General features: G+C 36.0%; 1 protein-coding gene across 10 annotated transcripts in view; it reads right to left on the bottom strand.

Moving 5' to 3' along the window:
* The window catches only part of LOC126921419 (uncharacterized), a 392,226-nt gene extending 374,048 nt beyond the window's left edge, over positions 1–18,178 (bottom strand). For 8 of the 10 annotated variants that reach the window (XR_007712335.1, XM_050732989.1, XM_050732992.1 and 5 more), the window contains exons 1-2: positions 17,978–18,178; positions 15,389–15,671 (exon numbers count right to left, since the gene is read on the bottom strand). Coding sequence is in view for 9 of the 10 variants with exons in the window: in XM_050732989.1 (XP_050588946.1) it covers positions 15,389–15,429 (41 nt within the window). In the remaining variant the exon portion in view is untranslated. Of the gene's footprint in view, positions 1–15,388; positions 15,672–16,175; positions 16,235–16,663; positions 17,718–17,977 lie in introns of those variants that run through there. The other 2 variants (XM_050732990.1, XM_050732991.1) reach the window with 2 other exon arrangements.
* Positions 18,179–23,728: the final 5,550 nt, after the last annotated feature.

Below are 23,728 nucleotides of genomic sequence, written 5' to 3'. Positions count from 1 at the left end.
GAACGTAGCCACGGTCACGGGATGAATGATATGTCTAACAGAGAAAGTACCGATGTTGAGGGACACGCTGTATTAACAATCAAGCTCGGTCAGGAGCAATGTTGATTTTACGCGGGACTGCCTAGTAACGGCGCTTGGGAATTTGTTGATATTCCCTATCAATATGTAATTGACAAATGTGACCTTATCTGTCTTTTATTTTGCAATCACCTTGGAGAGTTTACTGTTATCGTCTTGGCAGTCAGTCTGAAAGTAACCCAGCGTCTGAGTTAACGTGTCTGCGTGCTACAAAATGTATTCCATTGTACAAAGAGTTTACCCGTTGACCGTGGATTCGTTATTAAGCCCAGGAACATTGTCAATAGCTTTTGTTATACTTATTAATTATTACGCGCCTAAAATTTCTAACGAAAACCCGACATATTTATTATAACATTTGCATACTGGTTTAATTAGGTTCGAGTTATTAAATTTCGTACCATTTGCCAATACTCTTATGTGACTATAAAAATAAATACTATGAAAATAAAATGCACAGAATATTATCAAAAAAATGTTTCATTGGAAATAGTGAAACAAAGTGCGTCCAAATACCTTTGTATCCACTGTATAACGTTTTGTACAAACAAAGAGCATACAACTAGAGAAACAGACGATATCAAAGAAAACGTTACATCAAACTGAGCAAACGATGATTACGCTATGCAATTCCCCAATGATTTCAAAGAATTTATTTTTCGCTGTTTTTTCTTTTTTTTTCAAGTTACCTAAGAATTATCTTTTTGCTTACATTCTTTGGACACCGTACTAGATAGACAAAACGCTACAACTCCCTGGAGTAAACATACAAGACCGAGCCGCGGAAGCGCAAGTAGAATTTCTAGCATCGGAACGCGAACATTCCACATCCTAGAAATGTTGCTGAACCATCGTTCTAAGGCTAGAACTCGCACGAAACTCTGGCAGGTAATCGAGTAGAAACGGAAGTTGGAAACCAGAGCGCGTTTTTCCATGGGGAAAAGAGAAGAACCCGAGACAACGAGGCTCGAAGAAACTCAAGATATCCGGCAGTTTTGTGTGAGAACGTGCAACCCTTATGCAGAATTTCGCATGCGACCCTGTTCGTGATCGCGAGGCTACCTCTATCGACTAAACACGGAACACACTGGCAACTGAACACACTGACCTTTGAGATTCGACCCGCGATGGGAGAGGATACCTACGATTCAAGTCAGCCGAGAAAAGGTGAAAAGAGCAAGAGGATAAGTTCATCCGCGTCCGTAGTCCGCACGAAACAATAGTATCAGGACTATATAACTCCGATACTCCCCTATTTTAGTTAGATCTGCATGCAATTCGAAATAAAAACTACGCCTCAATATCTATTATGATTCTAGATATTTGATTTTAGTATCTGACCAATGTAATGGAGTAAAATTTTAGAACTGTGTAATTACGAGGTTCTTAATTACGAATTTTGCGTAGAATCGACTACTCACGCGTGCTTGTACGTTATAGTTGCAGTAGGTACTAAATATACATATAGATCTCATAAATTAGATTTAAATTACACAAAAGATGCCTACCGATTCTTGATGTCGCTTGAACAATTCTGTATATTAGTTCATATTCGAATGTTCGAAGCCAGCCTGAAAATTCGTTGATACGGATATTTAAATTTTACGTTTATTCGTTAAAAATCCAAGATACTTCACTCTCATATGTCTGGAAAATGAAACGCATCTTATGATTTGATAAAATCCTACAACTGGTCATTCTCAGACCGTAGTGATACCGCAAGATGGTATTATGTCGTAACGTGTGAAATGTCCAATTTCTTCAGCTAAGACGAACGTGCTTTCGTTCTTTATGAGACTAAGTTCGCTAATCCAGACACTAAACGTAAAAGTAAGAAACGATACAGAAAAAGACTTATGCAAATAAACTGTTTAAAAGCAAATGGTCACAACGATTGAAATTCTCATGCAGCAGTAACAACACGAGAATTTAGAAATCTCGCGTAGAGCGAGAATCCAACGTGTCTCGAAGAATTCACCGTGAACATTACGCGGCGCTGGTAGCCGTGCATCGTCGTTCAACAAACGACCAGACGTCGTTAAACCGCTATAAACGCATAGACTCGGGATATACGAGCGTTGGAAGCAAGCCATTAAAGAACGCGCCAACCACGACTCTAACGCGCGCCTCTAAATCCGCGATTCCTTGAAATCTGCGCGGCTCATCTCGCGAATCGAACGCCACGCGTAAATTTTCGGCGAGTAGGTGTGTCGAGTGGACACCACGTTATGTATATACACGTTGCATCGTAATAAGCGGACATCTGTTTCGAGAGTTTGTAACGATAATAGCTACAGGATGATACGTTTTGATAAATGGACGAGATCGAATATATATCAGTTTCAAAAGATCCTTTGCTCTTTGATGGCATGATAAAATCACGAGGAATGCAGAAATGGACGATTTAAAAAATAATTATTTTCTGGTCCTCAAGATTTCCTGCGTTTCTATGACATACAAAAATAAATATTTTCAATTGTTCACAGAAATTGTTCACAATGCATGTGATAATATTTAAAGCGTGAAATTTATAACACTACATTTGATCACCTTTCTGAGTCTCCCTAAGTGTATACCGTTAAAGAATTAATAAAAAGAATTAGCCTTTTTGCATTTGATTAATGCGATTTGGCTCCTTGAAAAGTGTTATTCGATTTTTTGTTCACGAATTGAAGATAAAGAAAAGGAGAGGGTTAGGTAGCGTATATAAATAAATTAAATTCTGGATGCGAATATTTATATCCTTCCCTTCCAGCGATATATCTTCCAAGAAAACTTTGCCGAAAAAGAATATTGAAACTGCTGATCGATTTTATTAAAGAATTCTCTGGATACAAATAATTAAAGTAAAGAAAATATTCATAAACTTAAATATCAGATGTTTGGGATTTTAGAACCGTTAAGAAAAATTTCCTCGTGTTCTCAGTTTAACGTTAAACCAGCGGACATTGATTAACCTAAAGGACGCTATCCCCTCTCATTACGATGTTTGACATACCATTTACTATACTGCATCGCTAGTCCGGTAAATTAAATTTCCACCGACGATGAATCTTATCCCATCCCTTCAATAACTTTCTAAAGAAGATTACTTCTTTCAAGCAACCGGCTATGAAAATAGCTTTCTCAGCGCTTGCAAAATTCAAGAGGTCAGAATTCTGTATAAACGGAATTCAGAGGGACCTCCAACTATTTGGCACAGGTGCTGGAATTTCGTGGACGAAGCTATTTCGTGTTCGTATTTTCATCGTACATTATAGTCCAATGTTATTAACCTGCTCGAATTATAGAAAACGCACTATTATACCATTATTTCAAGTATAAAGTAGGATAAAATCGCAGGCAATTTAAAGGAAAATCATTTCAATTCTATTGTTCCAGTACAATACCATTCGAATCTATCCGTACGATCGGGATATCGATCGGAGCAATCGCAGCCTCCTCCAAATTGATCGACTACTATCGTTGATCACACACGTATAACGTACAATATCGTTCAAGAGAATATATTTTATTTATGAAGTTGCAGATGCTTTTACAAATGCTTTTACAAATACCTGCTCTGCGATCGTCTAGTATAATAGAATATTATGACGCGATTACGTTACTTTTTTAAAAACCAATATGCAACGATAAAGCTGGTATTTATAATTTTCAATCCTTGCTGAATTATTTTCTTAACGAAAACGCTTCATCTTCAGATTCTACAATCCTTGAGTCATCAATCAAATCAAGAAGGTTCTTATATCGGTAGAGAAACTTCTTACATCGACCTATATACGGTAGTCTTTTAACAGATAATTTACATTTACTGTTTCAAGCGTATAGATATTTAAGCCACTATCTTTGTATGAAGATAGAAAGTATTACTCTAATTGCATATTTATTCATCGTTAATTTGCACAGTTTAGTGAAATTCGAATACCGTTACTATAAATCGATCATAACGTTCGGATGCTTTTGAACAGTAGTGTATTATACATATATTGCACATACGTTAAATACGAAGAGAAAGAGAGGGGAAACAGACAGAATGGATAAAGAAAAACTGAACGTGTCCCGAAGCCTAACGATCTCTCTACCGAGGTAATTAATCTAACGATACGAATCTCTTTATCTCTCTCTCTCTCTCTCTCTCTCTCTCTTTCCAACATCGCTTTTTTTCCTATGGACAAACGCTAATTAGAAGCAATATATTATCCACGGTTGCTTATCAACGGAAGAACTTGAATAATTCAAGGCATGATTACCGTCAAGGTGAGCCGGTCGTAGGGTCATTCTTCCATGGTGTCCACGAGCCTCTAGCAATTAAATTTATCCGCCAGAGAGACCGGCTCCTTGCCAAATGAAAAAGCGCTTCTACCGGCGGAATTTGTTTGTTATGCCTGCGTCATCGTGGATGCCAGAACGATAATGGAACTTTGAGACGCCAAAACTCCATCGGCCTCCCTCTTTCGAACGCTTGTACGGATGGTGGAGACTCGATGGCTAACGCTTCGATGTGCTCGAGGTCGCGAAACTCTTCGTCCTTATCAAACCGACCGTGAAAACAGGTCACGGGTTTCAAACGTGACTTTGAGGCTGGTGGACTAGTCACGAGACACTTTAATCGATCTTCCTGCTGTAAAGAATATCGTGTTCGACGAGGTTTTTCGTAACGAGTTTCTACGGTTATGTTCTACTTTTTCACGATTTATATGACGATACGTCGATGCACTCTGAATGGATTATCGGCTTAAAGCGCGAGTTTCGAGTTGGTACACCGATCGTGAGACACAGTGACCGATATTTCTGCTGAGAACATTGCGTTCGACGAAGTTCTGGTAATTGCGAGGGAAATATAGTTGCAATGAGTTTTTATGGTTTTCCTTCGCTTTTTCACGACATATCCAGACTTGATGGATTCTAGATGAATCACGAGGCAGTTTCTGTTTTATAGAGAAGTAGAGGAGCTCGTGATGGAAGAAGTGGCAAAGGATAGTGAATGATAAGTTGCTTTTTTAAAAAATCGTCGTTCCAAATAGATTAATTTCTCTATCGTAGGAGTCGGTACTAACACTGATGATGTCAGAATCGATTACAGCGTTTTAATTATGACATGACAAGACATGAAATATAAAATAGAAGAGAATCTAATATATCAACTATGTGACACCGGAGAAATATAAAACAGAAAACACATAATAAATAACTGTATAATATATACAAAAATCAGACCAATCATACTGAGAAACAAGAAATGGTCAGAAATAACAGTAACAACGACGACCGAAAAAAAAATATAGGAACTGGCAAATTTCATAAAGGGAAACATGAAGTCGAGGAGGGCTTTCTGCATGAACGAATAGAGAAACCAAAGAAGAACGAATAAGGGTGAAATACCAAAGACTGACACATAGGAGATACGTTATATAGTAATATGTATAGTAAATTAAGATATATCTATATCATAGACAAATAGATAATTGAAGACTGCTTGTAGGAAACACTGTAAAATTGGAGAATCTTTATTTTTTATTGAAAAATGTTCTGTATATCAATGAGAACACTGTCGCGCAGAATTTAAGTGCAATTTCCCTTTCTAAATAGTTATTAATAATGCTAGACGATACTGTCGCAACGTCGCTTCGTTTATGCATACGTTAATGCTACGTTAATGCATAAGTTTCCCTCCTGGGAAATTTATTTCTTGGCACTTACAGTGTTTTCTATCAACATTCTTCAATAAAGATTTAGCTTTACGCAATAAGCTAAGACAGAAACGAAATGTAAAGGGCGGGCACATACACAAAAAGATTGTAATAGGAATAAGGCTCGGCGCAATAAACAAACACAATGCAATAAAAATACAATACAAATACAATGCAAGTACTTTCTGTAATGGATATTCTGGAAGTAACATATATATTTAACGCTTCAATGGATATATAAAATTCTTAAAATAAAACTCCTTCGATCATTTTTCCAATAAGCCGTATTTTTCGTGCAAACGCTATGCGATTCTTGTTTCACACGAAAAAGCTATTCTCGTGACGTGGTCGAACGTTCGCAGCTCCAAGCCGAGTCGTGGGCACTCTGGTGAGTTTATTGCGCGCCTAGCACCTAGCTGCGTCGGAATTTCGTGTTCCGCCAGAGGAACACGAAATCGCTGCAACCGCTGCTTAGCTTTTGCTATTTTTACTCCTTTTAGTCGATGCACACGCGCAACCCAACCAGGGTCCACGCGATTCAGGTTCGCAAAGCTTGCGTGTACTCGAAAAGCTCCGCGAAAGAAGAATGTAAAACCACGATTCACACTGACGCTCTTAAGATTTGTGAAATAAATTAAAAGAAGAAAAGGAAACGAGAAATATTTCGGAAAATAAATCGTTCGTTAATTCTTAATTATGTCTATGTTATTCTGTAATTCTATTTACACTAAGTCAATGTAGTATTTCATAATGCAAAGATGCATAGACTGCACATAATATGCAAAATTAGATAGGATAACGAAAATAGATTACTAGTTATACTAATCGATAAGCGAAACAAATTCCCAATAATGAAGATATATTCGTAAATATAAAATTACAATTAAAGATACAAAGTAGAAACGTAGTCTAGCGATAATGAAATAAACATTGCCTGTTTTTAAAAAGTTGTTTGTAGGATTAAAACGTTTGATGACTTCGTTTGACAAAACACGTTCGAAAGCAAGTAAAAGCCAACTCTAAACACGAGTTCGATCGCTAGCTCGAATATCAAGCACTGTATAAACACGTCTAGCCGCTGATCAAGCTTCAACTACGATTCTAAAGCGGGTAACCGGAGGGAGAACCGAGGGTGGTACTCAGAAAAGTCGAGAATATCCAAACTTTTCAAGCGATGCGAACGTAAAACACGTCGGTATCGCATCTCGTTCCCCGGTTTACGACCGATTACTATCAATGATGATGTTTCAAAGAGAGTACCGACAAATGCGACAAGCGCTTCTCATAATTTCACAGTCACCGAAAAGCTTTACGCGAAACTATGTAAACCACGCAAGAGTATTACGTACAATTCAGGATTTAAGTATTAGGACACTTACAGGAAACGAATTAAACCACAGAGATTACTATTACATTTTTAAGAATTATTATCTCTCGTTTGGAACCTGATGAGAAAAATCTTATCTTCAAGTATTACAAAATAAAATCTCCTTTTCTTTATTCCTTCAATCATGACATTCGTATCGTATGTAATTTTTATATTTTACTTGTTCTTATCCGATTCAGATTTTCATTCGAAATTATTCCAACAAAGTTTTAGCATTTATCATGTTTCTCTTTTACGCTCTTTGTGTCTCAGTTCTCTGGTTTTATACCTTTTACGAAACTTTAAATTACTTTATTTTTAGGCAAGGACGTAAGTCGTAGGTTAAGGCGTAGGTACGCAACGAGTTTCTTCGAAAAGAAGGATCAATCAAGTATAGGTAAGCTCGACTCTAAAGTTAGATCGGCTCTCTGCATAATTTCTGTTCGACGCGTGTTCGCAGAATTGTGTTTGGTTGTTGCTAACCGAACAAATTCCGCTGGATAGACAACAAAGTTCTACGACTACGACTTGAATATTTTGCATTTCTACCACATATAAAAGACACATTTAATGGGTATGTTATTTCAGAACGCTCTTTTGTTTCTTTTCAACGCACATCAGCTCACGAAAGTGTTCGAATACTCGTAGAATATTTACTATATACCAAATTTGTACTATATATATGTTTGCAGTAAATAGTTCGTAACGTTTATATAAATTTTCAGATTGGTTTCAAATTCGATCAACATAATCACGACAGTCGTGTCTCGTTACCGTGCTAATGAAATTTCAAAATATTCTATCTAACACGTACGATATAATGGTTACAAAAATTTATGACATTATTATAGCATTTACATTCATCAACTAGATTTACTCGATTTTGATGATTTCTGAATTTACTTGACTAACTAGATCCAAGCATATTAAATTTCGTATGAGTTAGCAATGCACTCATATCGTTAGGAAAATTTGGCGCTATGAAAAAGAAATGTAGAATTTGATAAGAAAACGCCTTATTAATAAATAAGGGTGTATGGCAATACTCTTTGCAGTCACTGCATATATATAAAAGATTTCTGTGGGGAGTATTCAAATGTTTTCGTAAGCAATTGTATATATATATATATATATTTATACATACAATGTTGCGTAAGTCACGATTAAAAGTTCGACGCCAATAAATCGTCGCTTAAAAACCAATGTCTCGGCTATTGGAATATACTAAAGAGGTGAGAAGAGAAGAAAAAGGAATTTTCGCGACGGCTCCGAGTCTCGTGTGACCCAAATACCCAACGGCAAAGCGTTCTCTTTGGTGAAAATCATTATCGAGGCGATCTAGAGATTTCGGTTTGCTTTCAAAAAATCTGAAGCCACGACGCTTTCCTCGAAAATACGAGGAACGCAGCGAAATGGTCGAGTAACCGTGCAGAGGAAGAGCGCATCGTATTTCCACGAGCAAAAACTTTCGACAGGCCAGAAACTCGGTCGGAATTTAGCAGCTCTGCTCCGTTCAGTACGATTTCTTGCTCGTTTCCACTTCTAATTGGCGCCGCAAAAGCAGCCCGAGCGGCCGGATTTACCGCTGGAATTTCATCTGTCCATCGTTATGTGCCGACACAATGAAATTCCAACCAAAATCACTGCTTTTCTAACGCGCGAATTACTGCGATCCTTTTACATATCTATACACCTTTCAATCGATTAAAAGTACGCTCGTTCGTTTTTTATGTCTCTTCCAATTAAAATTCAAGATAATTTCTTTCCTATTATTGTACCGAAGATTGATTTAATTAATAATTAACGGCTTTCTCCTGAATATTTCTTTTCGAAATATCACGTCGTTTCATCCAATGCCCATGATCCATCCATTCTTGAGCTATCTTACTTTATTTGCAAGAAGCTGGCGAAATTTGAGTGCAACGGAACCCGATTACGATCCTTTCTTATTTTTCGTAGCGTGGCAGCTTATTCTCTTTTTCATGCCGTGCGCGGTCTCTTTAGACTTCTCTGCTCCTCTCGTCTCTTTTCATCCCCCCTTTCTTTCGTTCCTTGTGCATGAAGGCCGGAATATCCGGAAACGAGAGAGGATTTCGCTTGATCGAGTTGCACGCTTCTCTCGCGCGACAGATATAATTGTGAATGAGATTACAGCCTCCAGCAAATCCTATTCAACGGTTTCACGTTGCTCCCCGTTCCATGCACTTTTGCGAGATGGATATACCGGCGTCAAGAGTGCAGGGAAAAAAGCTAGCTGAATTTTATCGAGTAACGATGCGTTCGTCCATTATACCCTTCCCAAAAGGCCACCTCTACCGTCTAATTGCAGCTTATTTGACGTCGGGCATGATCCTGTCTCTTTTATTCCTAGCATTTCCTGTTTCTCCACAGCTATGCACGTAACAACGATATAACGCGTTCAGATGAACTTTATACAGGCAAGAATTGCGTCCCTAATTTTGAATACTTCTATCTGATTAAAATAGGAATTATTGCTGTCTTTATTTATTACTTTCTCGTCTTTATTTATGAGGCTATCCCTTGACTTGCAAATAGTTTTTAAACGAAATAAGATAGACAGAGAGATATTTTTTATCAAAGAATTATCTCCTCTTTCAACCTTCTAATCAACCTTTTCACAAACTTTATTAAAGTGCAAATGTGAGCAATAGCAATGACGATACGCGTCTTCCTGCAAAATATAAATCCACTACTCGTGTGTTTAGCGCATTGATCAGCAAAAAATCACGCGAATATTTATCTTCTTCAACGAACGGTATTCTCTTCGTTTATATGTATATATCTAAATTTATATTACGACTATGTGATTATCAACATACATATGTAACGTGACATTATTCAAAGCTACTTGCGAAAACTTCAAGGGATTTCGATTAATTCCAACTTCCACTCAGTGGACCAGAGCCATTAAACTCTGTTACATACACGACACGAGAAAAAGCTCCATAAATTATAAAATATCGGGGAAAAGCAGGATGAATTAATTAAATATCCTGGTGCAGCGTTTCAAATGGAAATGCCCGAACGATCGACGCGGAAATTTATAAAAGGAAAGTCCAGCTTATCCATTTATGTTCACGCGAACAAGCAAAAGGAGCGTATTTTGCATGAGATAATCCAAGCGCACGAAATTGCATTGTTTTTAGAATAACCGCAATCCTCTCCCGTACCACCCACTGTCCTTTTCGGTTCATTCCCTCTCTTCTCCCCTAAATTCCCTATAACTGTATCGCATGATACACTTGACGCATTTCCTGTGGGTAAATTCCTTGACGAACTAGTTTTCAGCTGCGTTTGCATTTCGACCGCATCGCGCGCATTTTCTCGCTCGGGAATTCCGCGCACCAGTTAACATTTTGACCGAACAGAAGCTTGATCAGAAGTACCGTTACGAAATTACTCGCCCGACAAATTTATATTGAATGAATTGAGCCGATAAGACTAACGAGAGATCGGTCGTTTTCGATAAGTCGCGGATTAGAAGAGATATAGGTATCCGATATGGATCTATTAAACGAGCAAGACGAGTTAACTCGTCATTTAGATTGCAAATCTTTCGGGTATAATAATTGATTTATTTTATCTTTTTTATTTGTTTACCACTATCATTCCATTTCCGTAAAAAATAAATTATATCGAATTTATATTTCTGACGTCCGAAACCGATCTAATTGAAATCAATTTGTTTTCTCAAATTTTTAATATCGTAATTAGAGAAGTTTTTAGATAACAGATGATTCGGCTAATGAGTTCATTTCGTCGAGAAAATGCGTGATGAGAATGAGCAAGGGTAAATTTATAAGAACGATATTTATAAGAACGATAGTCTCACGTAGCAGAACGGAATGACAATAAAGTACAGGAGAAAGAAGGAAAATAATAATTAAGCTATAGATTCTTACGTATTTATGAGAAATTTGAAAGTACAAAGTTAAGTTTCATCCCTTTAATTGTTTTCGCGAAGACATGAATTTCTTTAAATATCCGCCGTTGAATAATAACTAAAGGAGAATACATATATAGCAGATAATGTAACGTGCGAGGTCGAGATTAAAAAAATAAGGAGACTTCTGTTATCGAAACTAATGAAATAAAATAATGTAGTATTTGACGAATGTTTTACATCTCTCTTTTTTTATCTATACTTACGTAAGTTATTTTGATACCTAGATTTTTGATAACTTGATAGTTGCAACATATTTATACTTATATCTATTCTTCATACAGAAATATTCCTCGACACATTTCGTGCGAAATAAACTAAATATACATCGGCATAAAAGGTGTGAAATGTATCAAATGTTCGATATACACGAAGTAATCTCTGATTACGCGTAAATGATGGTTTTAAATAGTAGCTTTTGCTCGTACGAATCATCAGATTACGAATCATAGCCGACATTCAGAAGCGTCGGTGCAACATTTTATCGCAGGTCGTACTTAAAACACTTGAAGTCTATTTTAATAGAACGGAGTTCCGAGCAACACGTTCGAAAGCAAATAAATACATGCACCTATGTATGTCGGCGATTCGTTTTCAAGAGGAAACAAGTGGAAAAGCCGTTTGAATAATCCTCGAGAAGATACGTGAAGAATTCGCCGTGCTCGTTACGCTAATAACTTTTGAGGCATGCGATGATTGTTAAGATGCACGAAGAACAATCGATATTTTCGAAATATTCAAGAGGACGATGAAAAATACAAACACAATCTACGAATTAGCCAGAAACAAAACCTAAGTAATGTGGCATAGTTAAGCACAGTGTATTGAATTTTAATTCCGAGATGATTTCAATTTCGTTCGCCTGTTACGAACTTCAAAAGTCTTCTGAAAGACTTTTAAGAAAACCTGTAGCATACAATTGAAACCAGAAATCATGTGGACACTATTCTCCTCAATTTAAAAGAATTTTGTAATAATAGAAAAACGAGTGGAAGATCGCTGCCTGTGATCTTCTTCTTCGATTCTACGTAACAAAGGTTAAAAGCTGTCACTATAAAAAAAGTTGAATTATACGAAACACTTGCGATAACCTAATTACCTAAGTACAAGTTTAAGTTTTAGCTTGTATTTTTAAACAACGCCCTGATTTTACGCTCTGCTTTTCTTCCTGCTGTTTTTTACAGTTCTTGCGTTATAATAAGCAAAAATAATTGCTTAAGAATCATCGTTTGATAACAATCATTTCGTTTCAAATCTAATCGACCATAAGTAGTCTAATGAAAATTAATGGAGAGAGACCAGAACGCAGCAGGTGTTATGATAATTCGTTTAAATTAGTCCAGGTAAACATCGGCATGCAAAGTTATGCAGGGAGTTAAACCTTCGTCGTGTGAATCGCCGTACACTAGGGATCGCGGCATTATTTACGCCGTTGCAATTATGTTACATTGATCCCGCGACCCTGTTGCCTGTATTATTTTAATTTATCGTGCAAGTATGCACACCTATGTTTATTTGGATTACAGTTCAGTTCCGATAATAATAGATATAGTTCGTCGTTTGTGCTCTGCTTGTTGAAAGATCTCGTGAAACTCGACGTGCTTCACCAGGTATATTTTAATCGATGGAACAAACGAACGCATAAAACGAGTACAAACCTGCGTAGGAGATGAAATAAACCCATTATTAATTTTACAAAAGGTAATTTTGTAAAATTGTGTAATCTCATGATTTAATAAAAATTCAACAGAGATAGATATTTATTTTACGATATGGGACATGATTTGTACTCAAATATGAAATATAAATTAAGTTTGAATATTCTAGGTATATACGTGATTCACTTGTTTGATAGTGAATACATTATCACTACTTACACAGATATTGATAAATTAATTTTAGCCAGCCACTACAGGAACAAAGGAGGATCGACCTACAAAATTTTCAGATAGCCTGAAGGAAGATGCATCAAGAAGTTCGTATGCCGCATCATAAATATATTGCTCAACTTCAAGCCAAACGTGAGAAGTTTAATTACTTGGCACGATAAATACCAACGAATCGATTATTTTACTACAAACTGTATATTGCTTTCTCCAATTAGACTAACGTTCGCGTGTACACAGAAATCCGCCTAATTATTATCTATATTGCCTACGTTTTACAAACTTTCTCTCCAATTTCAAATTCAATGCCAATTAGCCTAAGCACGAAACATTCCAAAACTTTTTCAATCCAGAAAAAACGAAGAGGAAAAATTACATACACGGCTCCCGTTGTTTCGGTATCGAAACAGGCGAGAAAAATAAAAAAAAATCCTCTAAATAACGGAAAAATATAACAGGAGAGGATAACGTCCGTTCGGCATTCCGATTCCATTCGAATGAATTTTTCACTCGAAATTAATACCAATCGTTTGTTGAAGTCGTCGCTCCGATAAGCGTCTGTTCTTTTCAAAGCTTTTCGCTCTTATAAAACCTATATACATGTGGCGCGTTCGTCCGACGAATATGATACGAGAAAAAACAGGTATATTTGCTTCTACGAGCGAAACTGACGAGCAAACCGAGTCACAAAGACAGCCTCCTTAGGACGTTCCACGAACAGGATACACACAAGGAGATCCACAGTGTAAGAAAAATTCCACGACAAATAACGAAACGTTGGAATTTGTCTTTGATCTCGACTCCATGTCCCGATTATTTTTCTGCCTTTTCGGTAAACCGAATGGTTAGAGGGATTCTGGTTCTTACAACGCTGTCTCTCGTTACCGACCGCATTATTCTATTGTTCCATTGTTCTACTGTGGTTAGTTATAGGTAGTACAGTTATAAATAACGCACTAACAAATTTCTTCGTGCCGTAAATATTGGCACGAATTTACCCGTGTTTTATGGTACACGTATGTACGTGTACAGATATACGTGTAAAGTGGCTCACTAATATATTTGGACACTTACCTACCATAAATAATTTTCATCCTATATATTATGGTATACAAAACCTATTCTATGTATATTGTATAGAAAACATTTTGAAATTTCGTCGTAGTACTGTAATGAGAGACGACTGTCATGATTATGTTGGTAAAGTTTCAAGCCAATCTGAAAGTGTATATAGAAGTTACAAGATATTTATTGCAAACATACGTATATTTCAGTAGGTGTCATAGCATATATTGTAATAAACATTGCAAATAGACCCACTCAATATCGAAACTTATTAAAAAATATCATGATTATTTATTATCAATATAACAGCTCATTACATATTAATGAAATTTCAATATGTTTTATGTAACACGCACAGTACATTCATAAAAGCTTTCTATAAATGGATACATATTCGAACAGTTTTATGAGCCACTGTACGTGGCTTTGTGTTCGAAAGTCGACTTTGGATACCTTTCGAGTGCGTGTGTACTGAAATAGCTATGTATACTCAAATAAACTATTAGATAGGTATATCGTAGTATATATTCGTAATATTATTTACATCACTTTTGATATAGAGGTTATGTAGATTGATTGAAACGAAACATAAGAATCGATACTGCTAACTAACAAAAAGAAAACGCTGATAATACGGATATATTTGTTAATCATTGATAAGAGTAACGTTAGGTATGATTAAAGTTTTCGGGTGAAATTTGAGGAGCAATTATCGTACAACGACCTCACTTTCGTAATTAAAGCGTCACGTTACGTTGCTCTAACTTTACGCGGCAAGTTCAATGCACCGAACGATACCTCGCGATTATCGATTACCGACCGACGTTCGTATTCCAAATTTCTCGTATCGTTTCCAAACAAAGTAATTTATCGATATTTCTCCTAGCAGATTTTTTATAAATTAGGAAATTAATCGTTAAATAAAATTGTTACTCGTTGAGACATTTCTTTTTAGTTAATATCTCTTGTTTCGAAGCCAAGTACCACATTGTACATGTTATTTCAAAAGTGACATTTCGGACAAGTTCTTCGGAAAAAGCAACAAATTATTCAGGAACTTACAAAAAGGATAAGTTATTAAACACATAACGTTGATAAAATATATAGATTCTATGGAACAATTGTCAAATATTATTTTTGTAATTTTCCATTCTTACCCCTTGGAATCCTCCTTTCACCGTTTTAATGTTTTTTTTCTTTTTTTTGTAAAACAAGCTGTAGAACATTCAAGAGAATCTCTTCATTTTAATACAACTAAATTATTATAAATCGTAACACTTTTAGGATACATGTACGATGTAGCAGTGAAAAAGAAAGAAAAATGTAAAAGTGCACTCACCTTTTTGAAGGCTTCCAGCGCCGCTTCAAAACTCCCAGCATGAGTAAACCGATGTAAACGAGGCCCAAGTGCCAACGGGCTTCCGACTCCCAAGAGCGTATCAACCACCACAACCAAAACCAATCACCACACAACCACCGGTCAATCTCGTCGATCTTTCCGAAAGATCAATCTAGTCACCCGAGTCACACCATGATCGTTCACTATGTAATTTCTTATTTCGCACCGTTATCGGTCTATCGCGAACAGCTCGACACTTGATCAATTGATTCTCACGAATCCGCTGCAAAAAGAGTCAAACAAACTCTCTAATTGGTCTACTGATTCGCGCGGGAAGTTACACGATTCGCGAGACGATCGAAACAAACTACCAATCGTAGCGCTGCTACCAAAAATCCTATCAACTAATTTGCCGCTTAATTTGAATCAACTACAGTCATAGAATCTATCTCAACTATTTTTTGCCTGTATAAAAGCAAATAACATGTTCTTTAGGTAACGTGACTTATTAATGCTTTCTTATCGACGTTTGTGAGACTTTTTTCTCGAGTAACTGATGATAAGAAAACTTTCAAGCTCGACTAACAAAGAACTTCTACAGTCCCTGTGATCCGTTCATGCATAATAGGGTCTTTGCACGTCAATACGGGTGAACGTCCTGCAATTGTATTTCAATGCAAGATACGAGAAAAAAATATATTAATAGTGATGATGTGTTAATTTTGAAAAAGGAATCAAAGAAAAATATTAAAAATGAGTAGATTGTATCGATAACATTATTCATTACCTTATCCTTAAACCACTATCAACACGATATGCTTGAAATACTCGATTATGGTTAATCAACTGAAAAATTATAAATTCAAGATAAAATGACATTTCAGAAAAAAGATGTCACACTGATATGATCTTTCAAAGAACAAGAAATTATTCTTTTTTGGTCAACAAGGCAACAATTTATACATTTATCATGTGTGATCTTTAGCAATTACGCAACAAACACGAGAAATATAGATATCGAAATCGATTAATTATTACTTTCTATTCTTTGGCGAGGAAAACATATTGACGATATGGATGTCAAACAACGAGAATCTTCGTTACGGTAGACATCTCCATGAACGTCTAACGAGGGATGTCTACTGTACAGAAGGTACGTATGCCACTGATTAATTAGTCGCCAATGATGTCAGCGCTACCTAGGTATTTCTGATTAATCGTTTGTCGCAATAATGAAGCCAATAATTAACTTCGAATTTCCAGAAAAATCTGTACCTGCTCTCGAAATCTTATCCAAGTTTTTTATTTTCACCACGTCTACCACCATTACCACGGTCGAAAAATCGAGACAGCTTCGAGTATAATCTACGTAATGTTGGAGAAACGACAAGAAACCTATGCACTGTATATAATAACACTATCCCCACTATAAAGCCCCAAATTTAATTGTATCACACGTTTATTCATTGCAAAACACTAATTATAGAACTACGTACATATATCGTCGCATCGCTTCGTTAACAGAGTAAATTCTACAAATCGACTATAAATGGAATACCATTGAATATTCAACCATTTAACAACGAAAAATTTCGTTTTCTTCGTAATTTAGTTAATAGCCCCTAGAATTTAAACTATTAAATCAGCAGAAAAATCTTTTAAAAAAGTGCTAAACCGGCTCTATATCGAATTATGACATTCATGTTAAATATCAGATTGTCCGATTGTTTCTTTCGTTTTATAAGTAAATAATAGACGCACAATGTTTTTTGTTTTATATTAGTTTATTGAATTATGCACGAACATAATAATAGAAATAGAACGAAATGGATCATACCTAATTCAATAAAATAATATAAAACAGAAGTTGTTGTTCATCTATTGTCACCTTATGAAACGAAAGAAACATTTCGGACAACCTAATAGTATAGCATTATTAGCTTAATAACCGCTACAAAGAGCTCACTTTTAAAGTTAATTATCCTGATATTTCGAACTTACAACGACAATATAATAGCGAAATAATATCAAACACGTTTTTATTTCGCGTACTTATAACGAAAACTGTCATAACCAAAAACGCACCAACGCAAATAAGATGTATTTCAAAGGAAAACTGTGTGCTACTAGTCTGAATGTCGCAGCTCGAACACGTACATAATCGATCGTTGCTTCGTGAATATATGTATCTCTACCGATCGATATTTCAGAGTAATTTAGAGAGCAATACGTATTTACGTTCGTGAAATGTCACTATTCGGAGAATGAATATCAAAGAAGTTTAGATAGGTAAACATAACGAATCGTTCGCGCGAAAACAATACTAGCAAAACAAACCGCTTACGTGTTTCTTACGTGCGTCCAATGAATCACCGTTTCTTTGGAAGCGTCACAACAAGCAATCTACATAGTATCGATTGCTGTACGTCACCACCATAGATCGACGTACACCATGGAATTTTACGCAGATTCACGTACACGAAACAACGATGTTTTCGACTAAAGATCACACTGAATCATAGAAACTGCAGAAACTCGTGAAAATGGTTAGCGACGCTACGAATTTATTTGAACGTTATATATACGAACATTTTGGGAATTCGACCCGGTGACCGTGTTCTGGATTAAAGGAAGATGAGGAAACACTGTGGAGGTCGACGACGTATCGACGCGAGTCGCGGAGATGAGACAAGCGTCGATCAGGCGGAAATCGAACGCAGAACACACAGACACGAACCGGCTGCGCGCCGAACTCGAACTAAACTAAAGACAGAGATGGCAGACACGCGGTGGTACTCCTTCCCGGCAGCTCGCCGGGCTCCTCGCTGCCCCTACTCCATCGGACTTTCCACAAGCTTCCCCACTCCAACGCGCACGACTCAAGGTACCGCCGCGGCGCCGATACGAAGCGCCACGGGTTACTATGCTCATAATCAATCGAATTAGATTAATCTACGATCGACCGTTTTCTTCGGCATTGAATTTTTGCCGTAGGCATTTGTGCAATTTTAAATATTATATTAAGTAATTATAAATAATTAAAAATACAAAAAACAAAGCATTTTGATTGTAATAGGTTATTTTTTAAGCTTTTTCTATGTATAAATTAATGTGTAGGTAGATAATTTAAAATGTATAAATTAGAAAATATATTTGTTTGACTTTAGTAGAAAGAATTATATTGAGAATTGGACAATTTGCAGTAATAAAGAAGCAGTACCAATATTTAAATTGTATCCATTGGAGGAGAAAGAAAGGTATGAATTAAAGATAGATTAAAAGATAGAAAAATTTATTTCTACTAATATTAATGTTGATTAATTTTGAGTTGGTCTTTGCATGAAAAACACGGTAACATATTCAATAGCAAAAAAAAAATAAAAAATAGGGAGATATCATGCAACTGATAAAACAGGAAGATTTAAGTGAAATAATATTATGTAAAGTGATTATTTTGAAGTAGAGTGCAAGAGAGATAAAGAAGTATTATAATTTATAAGCATGTAAGATAGGAAGTAAAAGCTTGTCCTGGTGTAGATATGAGAAAGATCCCACCCACTATGGATCGCATTTGACACATAATTATATGCATGCGCCACAGATTTTTCATAATTTGTTATGAAACTGTTTCAGTAAGTGTTTTATTAGCTGTATGATATCTTATATTGTGTTATATTATATTACGTTATATAGTATTATGTTATAACGATTTACGCTATATAGTATTACGTCATAACGTTTTATATTATATAGTATTACGTTATAACGTTTTACGTTATATAATACTGCGTTATATAGTATTACGATATAACGTATTACAGTATATAGTATTACGTTATAAAGTATAACCGTATAATGTATTGCGGTATATAGTATTGCATTATATATTGTTACCGTATAACGTATTACGGTATATATTATTATTACGTTCTACAATATTACGTTATAACGTATTACGGTGTTCGGTATTACGTTGTACAATATAACGTTATAACGCACTACGGTATATAGTAGTACGTTATATAGTATTACGCTACAACGTATTACGGTATAAAGTATTATGTTATACAGTAATACGTTATATACTATAACATTATATTGTATGGTGTTATATCGAAATGCATTATACAGTGTTACGGTATATAGTATTACGTTATATAGTGTTACCGTACAACGTATTACGGTATATAATGCTACGTTTTACAGTATTACATTATAACGTATTACGTTATATAGTATTATGCTATATAGTATGACGGTATATATTACGTTATATTACGGTATACAGTATGACGCTATATATAGTATTACGTTATATAGTCTTACGACACATAGTATTACGTTACATAGTATAACGTTAAATAGTATTACGTTTAATAATATTACGTTATGTAGTATTACGTTATACAGTATTACATTATGAAGTATAACGATATATAGTATTACGTCATATAGTGCTACGGTATATACTATTACTTTATATAGTATTGTCGTATAACGCATTGCGGTATATAGTATTACGTTACATAATGTTACGGTATATAGTATCACGTTATATAGTATTACGTTATATAATACTACGTTATAACTTAAGATGGTATATAGTATGCGTTAAATAGCATTACGGTATATAGTATTACTTTATATAGTATTACGTTATAAAGTATTACGTTACATAGTATTACAGCATTTACTATTACGTTATATAGTATTACGTTGTAACGTATTACGTCGTAAAGTATTACGGTGTATAGTATTGTGTTAAATAGTATTACGTTTAATAGTTTCACGCTATAACTTATTACGTTATGTAGTTTTAAGTTGTATAGTATTACGATATATTGTATTACGTTATGTAGTATTACGATATATTGTATTACGTTATGTAGTATTACGTTATATAGTATTTCGTTATGTAGTATTACGGTATATAGTATTGCGTTGCATAGTATTACGGCATTTAGTATCACGTTATATAGTACTACGTTGTAACGTATTTTGTTATATAGTATTACGTTGTAACATATGACGTCATATACTATTACGATATATAGTATTACGTTTTAACTTATTACGGTATATAGTATTACGTTGTATAGTATTACGTTGTAACGCATTACGTTATGAGGTATTACTGTATATAGCATTACGATATATAGTATTACGTTGCATAGTATTACGGTTTATAGTAATACGTTGTGTAGTATTACGTTATATAGTATTACGTTATATAGTATTACGTTATATAGTATTACGTTATATAGTATTACGATGTAACGTCATACGGTATAGGATAATTCTATAATACATAGTAAAGCTCGATTTCACGTTTTGAAGTGAAAAGTTATAGAGCGTTATGGTTGACGGAGCTTTATTAAAAATATTGCTTTTAATTACCGACGAGAAAGTTTCTTTATCAAATGTCTAGAGAAGCTAGGTAACCATTAGTGTTAATCAATTTCCAAGAGAGTTCCCTTTCTCGCGGGAACTTTTTAAGCTCGTGTACTTTTTCTTTTATTCACAAGAATCTTCCGTGCCATTTCATCACCCTATTATACTCTATACTACTGACGAATGAGAACTTTTAACTTTATAGAGTGGTTCAAACAGATATAGAAAATTGTAGAAAAAAAATGAAGTCTTTCTAAAAGATGAAATTGCAAATCTAGAGTCACACAATGATTTTCCGTATAACGTGGGTCATTGATAATTAATCACCGATCATCAGAATTAATACCCTTCATCGAGTTAAATAAAGCAATTCGCGCACGGGTCTACTCTTTGCTCCACTAGTCACATGCAATAGATGTAAGAGAAAATCAATGCGTTAAAAATATGTCACAAGCATCAATCTCTCCAGCCAGTTATTTTAATTTTTCTCAATCTTTAATCGTAAATCCTTTCGAAACATTCCTGTACTTTCCTCCAAGCACACGTGTTAACGTATTTGTCACACCATTTCCCAAGACGACACAAATAGCATCAGATTACAAAAAGCATAAAAAAGGTTATATTATAGAACCATGACTACAACCATAGAGAAACTCATAATTCTTGCTCGATCGTTGCGACATAGAACCTGAAATATCATTCGGCTCGTGGTCGAATCGAATCCATGGAAACCATTATTAAAGGCAATTTAATTGTTGGTTGAGATATAACTGCAGATTAGGATCAGGGTGAAGTTCAGCGGCAAGAATAAAAAGAGGCTGCAGGTGGAGACGGCCGAAGGAACATTGAACATCCGTGCGACTGGTTTCTCGAGATTTCACGCTGCTTTCCGACAGGTAGTGCCCTCGGGACACGCACCGAAACAACCAAACGGAAACTCCATGTATCGTTCTGGACGAAGCCGAACCATTGAAACTGATTGTTCCACGCAGGAGGTAGAAGTCCTTGCGTCTTTTTCATGACTGACTACTTCTGACCGATCATCCCGCATCCTGAATGGGCCACCTGCAGTTACCACAGGGAACACGGATGCATGATAAATTCGAGCCATTCGACCCGATTGTTACCTAATCCTTTTTATTGGTATGGATCCGGCTACGTCGATCGTATCTGACCTCCTCCATCATGAATCGTTTTGTTGTTTTGTCGACGATCAAGTTGAAACATACGGTTTCGATAGAAAAGGAAAAGATCTATCGAACGGGAATGTTAAAAGAGCGTTGCGGTTCGGTAAAAAAAATTGTCATGAGCCTGTTTACACGATAATTTAGTAACTCTTGGAAAACAGGCGATCGTAGCGTTACAAGTCGACCCACTGTTATTTTTCACAAAACAGTGGCAAGCAGGGAAAGTTCTACTTTTGTCTACAAATTTCATAAAAGCGGCAGAAAATAAAGTTATGATCAATTACGAGACTGAAGAAATGACAGTTGAAATGCGTGACTAAATCCAGTATTGTCAAAATCTTCATCGACATCGCCATGAATTTTATCCAGCCGTTTGTGAATTGACAAGCGAGTAGTCGCGGAATAAATGTAAACCTGTGCTACGTAAGTAATTTTTGCCATGTGATGTCGATCGTCTGGTCGAAATCGGCTGGCTTGTATCCTGTAAAATTGCAACAATAATTTGTAGAAATCCTTTGTATTGAAAACTTGTAACTTGCGATATGTAAAATTTCGTTAATAATATTAGTACAGTTGTAAAAGAGAACAGTGACGATAAGTATCCGTGGGCTGAGTCAAGTTACGTAGTTGAGAACGATAACGAAGTTTTTGAAATTAGGTAATAGATAACAAAGTGGAACAACATATTTAGAAGCTAGATTCACGAGACCAGATAAATATCGTTAGTACTGAATTAGCAGCAACACAAGCAGGGAAACACCAATGTAGAAGAAGATCAAAGTAATTTCACTGTCCGCTCCCAAAAGTGATATCTTTCGATCAGGTATTTTTGTTTAATAGTAAAACTACTTGATCGAGATAAGGAACGTTAAACGACATTCATCGATAACGTGATTTCTTACCAGTATTCAAACAAGTGATTAACCTGTGAGATTACGATCAAACTCACACACAGTAGCATTCAGACGAATCGAACAATATAATAGTAAAATTGTCTGCGTCGAATAGCGATCTCTTCCGGACGGAATTTTTCACAAGTTCTTTCTTCTCGGCAGCGTGGAAACAATGCAACGTTTCATCGCGCGGATTCGCGTCTGAAAAGACGCGAAGCACGGAAGCGAGAGCCACATGAATCAAAGTACGCCTCGCACAAAGATAGGAGTTGTTGAAGAACACTAGAGATCGAAGGTGCCCCAAAATATTCTCACGACACTCGACCCAATTTCCTATTTCGTCGTGTAATTACCAAGCGAATAATCAAGTTACCAAGCAGTCGTCTGCTTCGAAGACAAACGACCGAGCACCAATTCCACGTCTCCGCTTCTATAGGCGCGAAAACAAACACGTGTTAACGCGAACGACCTCCAACACTTTCGAGACTTTCAGGAGTTCCAGAGCGTCGAATCATATTTCAAGTGGCTGGAATCCTGATAGTCTCAGAGAACGTGGGATCGTTTCGAAACTGAGAGTCGAATGCTTGTCACTAATTATAATTCGTCGTAATTTTGTACTTTTTGGGATGTCATCGCTTAAATGTCACTGACGGAAAGAGTCGATGCGATATCAATCGCGTTATATACACACGGTGCATGAAATGAGAAATTTGATGGAACGTGGGCATCGCATGGGCATCGACTATCCGTATTGTCACGCACAGTTGAACCTTTGATGATCACGTCGATTTCGCGATTCTTTGCAGGACGAGACGAGAAAGAACGAGAGAAGAAGGAAGAAGAAACGCGATCGTTCGAAGACGCATCGA

This window comes from Bombus affinis, chromosome 10 (assembly GCF_024516045.1).
Source record: "Bombus affinis isolate iyBomAffi1 chromosome 10, iyBomAffi1.2, whole genome shotgun sequence".
In the NCBI taxonomy this organism is placed as follows: domain Eukaryota; kingdom Metazoa; phylum Arthropoda; class Insecta; order Hymenoptera; family Apidae; genus Bombus; species Bombus affinis.
The sequence above is the reverse complement of the archived record's forward strand: the minus strand, read 5'-3'. Positions and strand labels throughout refer to the sequence as shown.